General features: G+C 41.0%; 2 protein-coding genes across 4 annotated transcripts; one reads left to right on the plus strand and one right to left on the minus strand.

Moving 5' to 3' along the window:
- The first annotated feature begins 171 nt into the window (after positions 1–171).
- LOC109992582 (ankyrin repeat and SOCS box protein 2) lies at positions 172–6829 on the plus strand. Of its 3 annotated transcripts, none has more exons than XM_065966043.1 (9): positions 172–785; positions 1312–1490; positions 3813–3982; positions 4126–4281; positions 4367–4612; positions 4697–4868; positions 5425–6016; positions 6117–6270; positions 6411–6829. In XM_065966043.1, the coding sequence occupies exons 2-9, from the start codon at positions 1372–1374 to the stop codon at positions 6539–6541; spliced, it is 1740 nt and encodes a 579-aa protein (XP_065822115.1). In that variant the 5' UTR covers positions 172–785; positions 1312–1371; the 3' UTR covers positions 6542–6829. The 3 variants fall into 3 exon arrangements, with proteins under 3 accessions (XP_065822115.1, XP_029135407.2, XP_065822114.1); XM_029279574.2 differs by having other exon boundaries at positions 1315–1490; XM_065966042.1 differs by lacking the exons at positions 172–785; positions 1312–1490 and adding an exon at positions 2881–3490.
- A 386-nt stretch (positions 6830–7215) lies between these two features.
- On the minus strand, positions 7216–8307 carry LOC109992585 (protein FAM181A). Its single transcript, XM_020645264.3, has 2 exons — positions 8169–8307; positions 7216–8033 (listed from the first exon to the last, which is right to left on the minus strand). The coding sequence occupies exon 2, from the start codon at positions 7972–7974 to the stop codon at positions 7216–7218; it is 759 nt and encodes a 252-aa protein (XP_020500920.2). The 5' UTR covers positions 7975–8033; positions 8169–8307.
- Between the last annotated feature and the right edge of the window lie 3275 nt (positions 8308–11582).

Here is an 11582-nt window from a genome sequence, read left to right on the forward strand (position 1 = left end):
CTACAAGCTTTAACGCTGACATATGACCAGAAATCCATTTCAAATAATGTGAATATAAAGGAAAATTAAATTATAAGGGCTCCTGCTTCCCAACTTTTCATCCAGTTTCCTTTTAGAAGCTGTAAAAAAAAAACACCTTAGACGTCCAAAATTGTTTAATTGTTTAATATATAAACTATTTTGGCATTTATTGTCCTCATCAGTGAAAAGGTCATTCTCAGTGCAAACGTTGCACACAGCACTAAACCACAGATTCATTCTCAAAGCGTCCGAAACCCACTTTTGACTCAGAGACAACAAACTTCCTCTTTCACAAATGATTAAGAAATGGGCCTTATGTTGATAAACTGCAAACACTGCAAGGATCAGACATGACGACATTCTTCTGTAAGGGTCATATGTAGACCTAAGGTTTAATGGACAACATTTAGTATTTCATTGTTTTTCAAAATACCTTTTCTGGGAGTTGCTCTACATCTGTGCTGTCAAATTCCCCCAGCTATGCATAGACATGTTGAAGGACTTGTTTGTGTAAAAAAAACCTTAAAAAAAACTTCCTGCACCAGTGTAGGTGCAGGAAGAAGTGATTGTGAAACGAAAGTCAGCGGTCACTGTTGCATGTGTTTAAAGCACATTTTCATACGTCAACATGTCACAGTAAGAGCAGATACAACAGAAGAAAGTGAGAAGAGTGAGAAGGACTATTAATCTTGCAATAAGGGGGATCAACACATCTTTGATGTAAAGCGGCTTCTGTGAATGTGGACGAGGAACACTGGCATATGGTAAGTTGACTCTGGGTCTCTGATTTATTATGACACAGCTTAAAATAAATGTGTATATTTCCCCATTTAAATATTTTTGCGTTTGATCTTTGTTTGAAAGTACAACGAAAAACTTAACTTACTTTGTAAGTACCAATTGAACAAAGTAAAAGTTGAGCAAGAAAACTTTGACTTGAGGTTTATGTTAATCTTTATGCTGCTTGACCTACTGTAGTACTACACTATGCTCACATCAGTGTTAGAGCAGCAGAACCAGGGGGAATCAAACACTGTTGAACATGCCCTTAAAAGGCAGCTCTGCTCATTGCCTGAGCTGCTGCTCTCTGATGTCAGTGTAGCTTTCAGCTCTGTTAAATGTGGCTGGCTGATAATTCATACACTATGGATGTATATGTGTATGTTTTACCCTGCATTTAGGTTTATTATTTGTTTTTAGAGATTTTCAATACTCCTCTAAACATTATGTATACTGACTGTTTCTGATCTTCTGTTCTCGGATCATTGGCTTCATCTCTGACCTGTGGAGAAGACAGCAGAACACTGTTGGATGTGAGAGTCCTTAAACTGAAAAACCTCTCCTCCTGTGATGATCACAGTCAGCAGATCCAGGTCTCTCTACCAGAGACTCAACATGGACATCAAAGACAGACTGGCTGTCTGCTCACTCACTTTCTATGCAGCCAACTCAACAGTAAACTTGCTCAGGTGAGGAGTCATGGTTTTACTTTGATATGGAATGTTTTTACAACAGGTATAGTATATCAATCACATGCCTGTGAGTTTCCCTTTGAAAATTCCAAATAGGTAATTATTTATGTTTAAAAAAATGCCACTATCTTATATTCTATAGGATTAGAAAGTGTCACCAGTTGTTAAACATATTTCGCTTTCAAAAGAGAAAAGCAAACCTTCTCTGTGTTGATTACCTCATATACTGTATACACAGTAAATATGACATATTTATTTTTGAAAAGGGTCCTTGGGGGTTGTGAAATAAATAATTGTAATCTGCTAAGATATGTACAACTTACTTTTTCTCTGGACTCAACAAAAACATTAATGGTGGTTCCTGAAAAAAAACTAAAATCTGGTTAGGGGGAATGGAAATGAATGATGAAATCACATTAACAAACTTGTAATTCAACATGTTGTATTTACAGTAACACACTGGATGTACTACAGTGCATAGTGAATATAATCTAGAGAGTAGCTTTATAACGGGGAACAACAGACCTTATACTTCTCATCAGCTGATGGCCAGTCAGCTGATGGCCAGTCTTATCCTCATAAAAAGCGACCATTACAATGTAACCAGTATATCTGCTGGTCTAAACTGCTGCTGCTATTACTTTTATTTCCTGTAGACACTGTAGATTGTGAATCATAAAATGTCTTCATCTTGTGAAATCTGAAAACGGAGTGAGTTGGTGTGTAATTAACAAGCTATTATGAGGTGATTCACATCTCAATGAAAATAAATGTTCATGAGCTCATCCAAGAGGTCATGAACCTGAATGAATATGTCACTGTGCCTACATGACTGGAAAACTAGCCATAACTCGTTCCCCTTTATTGCATCCCTTCAGACACTGTTACAGACAGACTATGACAAAATTAGCTCTTTATGTCTCCCAGTAACACTTAATTTGAACACTTTTAGGAGGCACATGACAGGAAATCAATTTTGTAAAAGGGATATAAAATGACTTCATTTCTTCTGGTGATGAAACATCCCACTAACTTAAAGTTATTCATATCATATTATGCCCACCAGGAGCACAGAGGACTGTAATGGGCAGCCTATTCTTTTTTGGGAATTCAAAAGTTTAAAGATGTTTTTTTATATATATATTCATCAGATAAACATATTACTTATATAGGCTATGTGTATCTGATTACACTTACTGCATGTTATTACGGTGCCATTTTAACATTTTGATATGAAAAGGGGTTCTACTTGCTGCAGTATGTAGCTTAACCAGTTGCTAATAACAATTTACACAGCTCTGCAACAATCATTTGGAGGAATTGATTTTACTGAAAGAATAATAGCAATTGTTAATCTAGTAAAAAATAAAGTCACAAAAAAGCCCAACATTTTTTTGTAGCTGTTGAAACTCAGGTATCGGGTGGCAGTGGGGGGACTCATGACTGACCCCAGCCCTGTGTAAAATCTTGGATACAGCCCTGATTTCTTTTAAAACCCCTTCTGATTGATGAAGCTTCCAGTTTAGGAATTTAGAAGTCATTGCCTGTTTCTTGTTACTCCTCTGGTACTAGGCCCATTGTTTCACAGAAGCCCTTTATTTAACATCCATAAATGTAATAATGTGGATGGTTAACGCGGAAGCCATTCAGCCAATTTATGCGGAGACAGAGCGAAACATCATAGCTTGGACTCTATTATCTCCTGTGCTGTTTGCCTTATCTATGCTTGTCTGAGTCTCTTGGCATATATGGAAAACCGTCACCCTGCCGCCTGACAAAACAGTCCCAAAATAATCCGGGAGAGCACAGCTGAGCCCCGCGCGGCGCTGCATAGACAGAACACTGCTTTAAGATTAACACTCAGACATGACGAAATTTAGCTATTCTGAATATTTATCTCAGTTTCGTAATGCCGGAGGTAAATGTAGTAATGTTGTGATGCGACGGCGAGGAGACAGGGGAGGAGACGGTCAGAGCGACGTAACGTCAGAGCCGGAGTGAGTCTTTTGTTGGGTTTCACACCGAGGCTGCATGTGTCTGTGTGTGTCCGGTAGTGTGTGTGGAGACTCCTACTGCATAGAAGAATATCGGCTAAGTAAATCACGTACAATCTTCATTTAGCCTATTTAATACCCTAACATTTAGAATTCTGTATCAAGGTAATATTAAAGCTGAAAAAATAATATTATCATCCAAATATAAATGTTAAAGGTTAATTGTTGTATAAAAACTAAAGCCCTCAAAGTGCTGATGTAGAGTGTTCCCTGTAAATTTACACTTAATCACATTTACCTAGGTATTTTTTTTCCTGCTTTACAGGGACGTTGACCCTGTGGTCTCTGCCATCAGAAGAGGGGATGTGAAGGCTGTTAATGATCTGGCAGCATCCGCTCCCCTGCGCCTGCTGAAGGAGAACAAAGATGGATGGATACCTCTGCATGATGCTTCCTTCTGTGGACAGACAGAATGCTTGATGACCCTACTGAGGAGTAAGACATTGAAAGCATCATTTTTGGAGAACAACAATGCATATATTATATAGACAATTTATATAGCCTGTTTGTTTTAAAAAGAAAAACTATGCAAACAAATACTTAAGATGTGTGAAATCAATACAAGAAATCTGCTCCAGCCCATCCAGGTTCAGTGGACAAACGTACCTTGCAGGAGCAGACAGCGTTGCTGCTTGCTGTGTCATGTGAACACTTGTCATGTGTGCAGTGTCTTTTGGAGGCTGGTGCTGACCCTGACATCAGCAGCAAGAACAAAGAAACCCCTTTATACAAAGGTACAACTGTGAAATCAACTGAATACAACAGACATTTTTCAAAAGTTTGCTCAGAAATGAATCAGTATCTTGTCTGTGTCTGTAGCCTGTGAGCTGGAGAACATGGACATGGTGAGCCTCATCCTGTCATATGGAGCCTCAGTGAACCAGCGCTGTTGTCAGGGATGGACAGCCCTCCATGAGGCTGTGTCAAGGAACAACACAGAGATCTGTGAGATCCTAATAAGAGCCGGGGCTACAATCAATCCACCCAACACCTACTGCATCACACCGCTCATTGTAGCTGCTCAGCAAGGACAGACAAGGGCACTCTGTTATCTTGTTGGGAAAGGTAATTTGAGGCACAAAGTTGTTCCCCATTTGTGTGTTTCTCTTCCAGTTTTTACCGTTTTAAAGGAAATATTATTTTCTTCAGGTGCAGATGTGAACATGCAGACTCTTGATGGTGTCACAGCTCTGCATGAAGCAAGTAAAAATGGCCACAATGAAAGTGTGGCAGTGCTGTTGACCAAAAATGCAGATGCAAACAAAACAACAAACTCAGGACTGCTGCCCCTGCATGTTGCTGCCCAGTATGGACACCATACGTAAGTTTACATGTAGTACTGTGTTAATAACATATCAATAGAACAGAAATCATGCATGAAATCTTACAGTGCCTCACAGAAGTATTCACCCCCTCTGGAGTTTTCTATATGATGTCATGTTACACCTGCATTAAAGTGGATTTTATTTGAGTTGTTTGAAAACAATAAGTAGAGATTAGTTCATTACTTTTAAGGGAATGTGAAATATTTCTTGGTATTACTAATTGATTTACAAGTAAAACCTTTGATTCACTCAGATCTGTTTCAAACCAATTGCCTTAAATGTAATACTTGTGAATCCTTCAGATGTTTGATTTTATGTTTGCTGTTGCCTAAAAAAACATTGATTTGAATTTCAGGTTTTAACACTGTCAAATGTGTAAAAAAAAAAAAAAAAGTCCAAGGATGTTGCTATTTGTGCAAAACACTTAAATAAGTACCCGTATGCCAATGTTGTCCAGAAATTCTACTTCATATGCAAAAACTTAAAGAAACTGCTTTGAATTTCTTGTTGTCTTGTATTTTTGTGTTGCTAACGTCCTTGCTTTGTGTTAAGGATTGTGTCCATGCTGGTCTCAGTGACGAGTCGAGCCCTGCTTCGTCACAATTGCGTCAGCCCCCTCCACCTGGCAGCAGAGCACGACAGACACACAGTGGCAGCTGTGCTTCTCAAGACAGGTGCAGATGTAAACGCCACTCTCTCCCACACTCACTCCCTCCAGTATGCTGACCGACGTGCAACAGCCCTTTACATTGCTATCGCCAATGGCAGCACTCAGACAGCAGAGGTGTTGCTGAATGCAGGAGCTAGTCTAAACCTTGACCCTGTCAGTCCTCTACTCATGGCTGTGCGGCGAGGCAGTGTCCACACTATGTCCCTACTGCTGGACAGAGGGGCTGACATTGCGGCCAAAATCCCGTCTTATTCTACAACATTTCCTGCTGTTGTTGCACTTTGCATGAATAATCTGCCTTTACTCAAGTGCCTTTTGGAAAATGGCTGCGATGCTCTCTCCTGTTTTAACTGCACATACGGAAACGTCCCTCACCCAACATCGGGAGAAACACATATAAGAACTGTTGGCAGCAATGGATATGACAATCTGCTTCCTTTAGACTGCAGTGAGCCACCAGAGAGAGCAACACAGGTGTGGAACCCCCCCCCCCCCCCCAAGAAAACCATTAAAAAGAATATCCCAGTTACTGAAGCTGAACATGACTAAACTTTTTAATGATCTTTTTCTTCAGTTCTGTGAGTGGATCTCAACACCAGTGGTGTGTAAATCAGCAGGACCAATCATAGACCTGCTGTTTGAGCATGTTGCTCATGTTCAGCTGTGCAGCAAGCTCAATGAACTGCTGGACAGCCGGAAAGAATGGCTCGCTGTAAAGAGGAAGTCATGTAAGTTTCCCATTAATTATTTACAGATGAACATGCTAATATATCTCCTTTACTTCCTCACATGTGCATACAACACAAATCCAGTCTACAAGTATGAACATGACAATCGCCTTTCTCTTGTTTGTCTGTCTTGTCCGCAGTGTCTCCTCGTCCGCTGCTGCACCTCTGCAGATTTAGTATTCGGAGTCAAATGGGGAGACACAGACTGAAATCTCTCACAAGTCTACCTCTGCCAGACAGACTGATCAGATACCTGAGCCATGCTGACTGACTCTCAGATGAAGTCAAAACAATATGCATCAGAGATGGGACTAAATTTATCATTTTGGGTTTCTTTTTTTAGTTGCATCTAATACCTGAAATCTTTAAATGGTCTCAAAGCAGCTCTTTATGTATGACATATCTATTTATAAACTTTGTAATGTGACAAAGAGTGGCTTTAATGTGTCAGTCAGAAATGTTTTGTAGTTTCTTAGTGAAGTGAATATGATCCAATGCCCAAAGGAGTTCCGGAGAGAAGTAAAATCATTTATTTAAAAATAAAAGTCATTGTTTCAAATGTGCCTATATCAAACATTACTTTGACAAAGAAAATAACTATCTACATCCCACGTTCTATTCTCATAGATGAAGAGGAAACTAAAACAGGATGTGTTTCTTTATTTGCATGACTTTTGGTACTTAAAAAAAGAGCAGTTGTTTTCTGTAGGAACCTAAAAGTAGAAACCTTTAAACTTACTGTCAGATCTCAGACACTTGAAGGCATCAGACTGGCATGAAAGTGAGCGTCTTGATGTTTTGCAAGTGCAACTTGGTCCATAAGATTTAAAAAAGTAGAAAACGCATTCCAATAAGTGCTTGGGGATCATGTAAAAATGATGGTAGAGGAAAAAATGTCTGTACAGAGCAAAAATGATAAGTCTTATTTACACAATAGTAGAATACCTAAATGAATCCAAACACGCTAAAGATCGGGGACTGGACGGTTGGTTTTGTTGGGATAGGTTTGACCACCACGTGCGTGTGTATTTTCTGTCCATAAGGATGCTCAGGTCTCTCTGTCACAGTCCCTGCTGCCTTACTCCACAATCCCAGGGGCGGATGGGGGACAACAATGTGACTGTGGAGGACCTGGTGTCCGTGGTACTGGAATGGGCAGCAGCCACACACACTCACGCAGTGATGAGAGCTCAGGCCCAATTTCAGTGTCTCCTTTTCCTCCGACAGAGCAGTCTTCCCATCATCATAACTCCTTTTGTTCTTTTCGTTTTCGCTACCCTCAGTTGTGCCTGTAGGGTGCTTTTTCAATTTAAAAAGTGGGTGCTCCTTTTCATTTTGGGTCAACTTGGGTTCCTCCCAAAACGAAGCCGGGAGTTGGCGTTTCCTCATGGGCACCTGCTCCACAGCGCTCCCTGAACTCTCCACACCTTGCGCGTCCGAGCTGCTGGCCTTTTCTGCGACCTTCACAGTCTGATGAGCAGTCCCCACCGGTTTTACGCACCCGTACCCAGCAGACCTGTGCGTGTGGCATCTTGGGACTCTGGAGTACTTCTGGGAGAAACGCTTCAGTTGTTTCTGCAGATATTTCCTGTGATCCACGGAGCGTCGGCATGGAGCTGACTTGTCCAAGGCCGCTTTGATATCGCTGGATGCCAAGTTCACAAAATTCAGCAACGTCTTGACCTCACTGTCTGCGTTCGCCATCTTTATTCAGTTTTTGTTTAGATCAGTCCATGTTAGAATTTGTAGTCCATCAGCAGTATCTAGAGGAATTAGAAATCACGTTTACGTTTGGAATAATTGCGCAGTGTTTCCTGTAATAGCACCTTGCAATTAAAGCTAATGGAACGCGTTCCTTCTGACTTAATGTAATTCAGGGATAATATCCCTCGACTTACCACTGCTGGATGAATCCAGACTCTGGAAGCCACAGTCCAAACTCACACTTCTGCCCAGGCTGCAGTAGGAGCACTTCAACAAGTTGAATGAATATAAACTCCTTGTAGTTATGGTGCTTTCCTTGAACCAATCAGCGACCCCAGGCCCCTCACAATGCACCCCAATCAGCCTCCAAGCGCCCTGGTATCGAATTCTTCACCATTGCAAATTGTTGTCATGGAGATCTGAGAGGGGAAAGCCTCTGAGGGGATGCGATATTTCTGCACGGCGATTTGTCCAAAGAAATCTCCTCAAATCTGGAGTGTGTGGGAATAAAAATGAGTGCAAATCTGGGGTAATGTGAACGCATTTTAACTTTGTTCTGGGGCAGTGAAATTTGTAACATAGATAGCCTACCCCTCATACCCTCCCCAAGGGTGATGTCAGCTGTAGGATCTGCTTAAAGGGGGGGGGGGGGATCTAAAGAGTGCATAACCATGGAAAGGGGCTTGAAAGCTCAAGAATCTTGTCTTTCTGTTTGCCCCCTCAATCGAGCGACACAAAGGCTGAATTACTCATTCAAACCTCGCGGGACAAAGGGGAAGGAGCTGGATAGCACTCCTGCATTTGTAGTCAAACATTTAGAGACTTAAATCGAGTCGTCATGAAGGAGAAAGAGTCGGACAAAGCCCATAGAATTGCCATCAGCAAACATTTTCCTGTGTCATATTATGGGGTCTCCATGGCTCCCTCTGGCCTGCGGACAATAGCACAAGTTTGCACACTCGAATACTGTCACCCTGCCAACGGTAACAAGGGTCCAAAACAGGACAATCCCCCAGAGAAAGCATGGGCTCAGCGGGGAAGGTTGCAATGGAGGAGGAAAAGGGGGACTTGTGAAATGCTAATTGAGCTTCATCCCCTCATTGAAGTGGGGAAAGGGTACTACCTATCGTCCCATCGCAGCGCTGCAGCAGAGAAGAGAGATGTGAGTAAACTGTTTGTCTGCTGAGTAACACCTCAAGCTTTTGCACCCTGAACCACTCACAGGACACATCATTTAAAAACACAACATCTTGCAGTCAGTATCAAGGCTGTACTACAGGCCATTTACTCTGTCTGAGCTGCAAGCCAAATGATTGATGGCCTCTTTCACTCAGTTTGGGGTTGTCTGAGGAGAGAGCCCTGCAGGTCTATATATGCTTTGACTGGTCTATCTTTTTCAAGGCGTTGCATCCCTCTTGTTCTGGAGAGGCAAAAGGACCCTATTGTCCTCTCCTTCTTCTTTTTTTCTTCTTCTTCTTCTTCTTCTTCACCTCTCTGTTCTGCTGAAAAGGCCAATTAACAATGGGGCTCCCCCTCCCCTGGCCTGTCACCCCACTCCTGTGCTTTTGAAGTGAGGCAGAATCTAAGGGGAAGAAGCAAAGTGGCATCCATGAATCCTGCAATGTGTTGCTTTCCTTATTCAAAGGTTGCTGAACTAAAGCATTTAAAGATATTTGGAGGGATGAGCTGAACTGATCTGCTGTAAAGCACTTATAACTCTCACTTGTTTAAATATTTAATAAACAGATACACCAACATATATGTTTTAAGTGTCATTTTAACACTTATGTGCACCAAACATATGCACCTGATTTGCATATCTTTGGAGCACATGCAAACTGAATTGATAAAATGTTACCAACTATACCACACCAGCATTCCTCAATATGATTACATTCTGTAACAGATATCTGTTCAGTGAAAGCCCATTGGAGCTCTGATAGAACTGAAATCTAACTATGTCTATGCAGTCTATTACTTCTTTTTAATATAACATCGAGTCAGATAACACTGTATTGATCTACCCCATAGATGTACGTTGCTAAAAACTATATACAGTATCAGAGATTGCAGATCCAACACATCTCTCTATAGGTGTCGTCATGGGATTTTGAGCTAAATGTAGAAATATCAGAGGAGTTCTGTGTGCGTCACACAGCATCCACAAATCCCTTGAAATTAAACGCCTTAGGGTAGAAGAATTTAATTTGCGTCGTCATCCCACCTTATATTAAAGATTAACAACCCCGTACTAAACATCAGTGCCGATGCTAATAGAAACATTCTTACATCTTCTAGAAATGTAAGCAGAATACAATACTGGTGGAAAATGTATATTTATTCCTAAAAACACAAAAATAGTTTTGATTGCAGGAGAAATCCTGTAAGGAGTTGGCCTTTATTTCTATAAGATTCTACTGATTAGCTGCAACATCTAAAACATGATATGTAAGGGATTCTCACTGTCATATACATTATGCTATGTTCAAGGTGGAGAAAACCATATACTGTATATGTTAAGAAAAAACTGGCATTAGGGAACAGGGAGGAGAAGTCTCTTGGGGTAATGAATCACCTTCACTGCAAAATAGAACTGCAAACAAGTCCCATATTCAAACTACAATGGAGATCTATCCTTTAATTCTTTTGAAAATAAACGTTTTTTAACTTTTGAGGCATTTTTATAGATTTGTTACGTTTTTGGGCAACTCCTGAACAGTTACAGTACAACATCCTTACTTTATCCACCTCCATCCAAATCTGTTCATATATTCTCATAGAGCCCTTCATGGAGTGCCAGACTATTTCACTAGGTGGCACTCTACCTCCACTCTGATACAGTCAATTTAGACATTTACATTAAAATAGAAATACTCAGTTATTGAAGATGAATGCAATTTAGACCATTTTCTCTGAACATGAATAATCTTTACGACAGAGGGGTTTTTAGGTCTCTTTTTGTTTGGGGGCCTGAGATATTTTTGGGCTGTTTGTTCGCGTAGGTGCTGATTAAGCATCTTGGCAGGGATAATAATGCTGAAAGACACAGTAATCTTATTAAGAGGTTTTCTTATCTGACTTTAAAGGGGCCATGATGTATGTTGTGGCAGATTGCTGCTTGTTGGAATGAGTTGAGGCAGCAGGAAGGAACCAAGAGGATGTAGTGCTTTTCTCTTGTCAGATAATCGATACTGGGACAGACTGGAGGAGAGGATGGATGAGCTTAACTGCTGGGTACATTGGATGCCAAATCCAGGCTTGTTTTGTACCTCAAAAACTCTGAAAAACCTCTGCATTGTACATGCAAATGGACCAGCAGCTGTGGATTTTCCACTCTAAAAGTCATCCACAGCTCTTGTGCATGAGCTCAGCCCCATTACTGTCAGTGAAGAGCTTTTTGATAGGCAGGAGATGTGATAAATGCTCAGCCGCAGCAAAAAGCTGTTGGGCTGCTGGATGCTGAATCCCATTGATGTTACTCTAAAGTTGTTTGAATAGTTGGCTTCAATGCTGTTTGTGTGATTTTGGAATAGGCAGGCTCTGACACAATTTGCTGCACTTCTGCTATTTAAACCACAAGCAATACTTTCAAACAGGTGCCCTGTCGG

Source organism: Labrus bergylta, chromosome 18 (genome assembly GCF_963930695.1).
Source record: "Labrus bergylta chromosome 18, fLabBer1.1, whole genome shotgun sequence".
Classification (NCBI taxonomy): Eukaryota; Metazoa; Chordata; class Actinopteri; order Labriformes; family Labridae; genus Labrus; species Labrus bergylta.

Bases quoted from the DNA above. Each gene is read 5' to 3' on its own strand.
- LOC109992582 (XM_065966042.1), top strand. From the start codon at position 3,360: ATGACGAAATTTAGCTATTCTGAATATTTATCTCAGTTTCGTAATGCC. The intron at 4,613-4,696 runs GTAATTTGAGGC...TATTTTCTTCAG, and splicing joins CTGTTATCTTGTTGGGAAAG to GTGCAGATGTGAACATGCAG. The intron at 6,017-6,116 runs GTGTGGAACCCC...CTTTTTCTTCAG, and splicing joins CACCAGAGAGAGCAACACAG to TTCTGTGAGTGGATCTCAAC.
- LOC109992585 (XM_020645264.3), bottom strand. From the start codon at position 7,974: ATGGCGAACGCAGACAGTGAGGTCAAGACGTTGCTGAATTTTGTGAAC.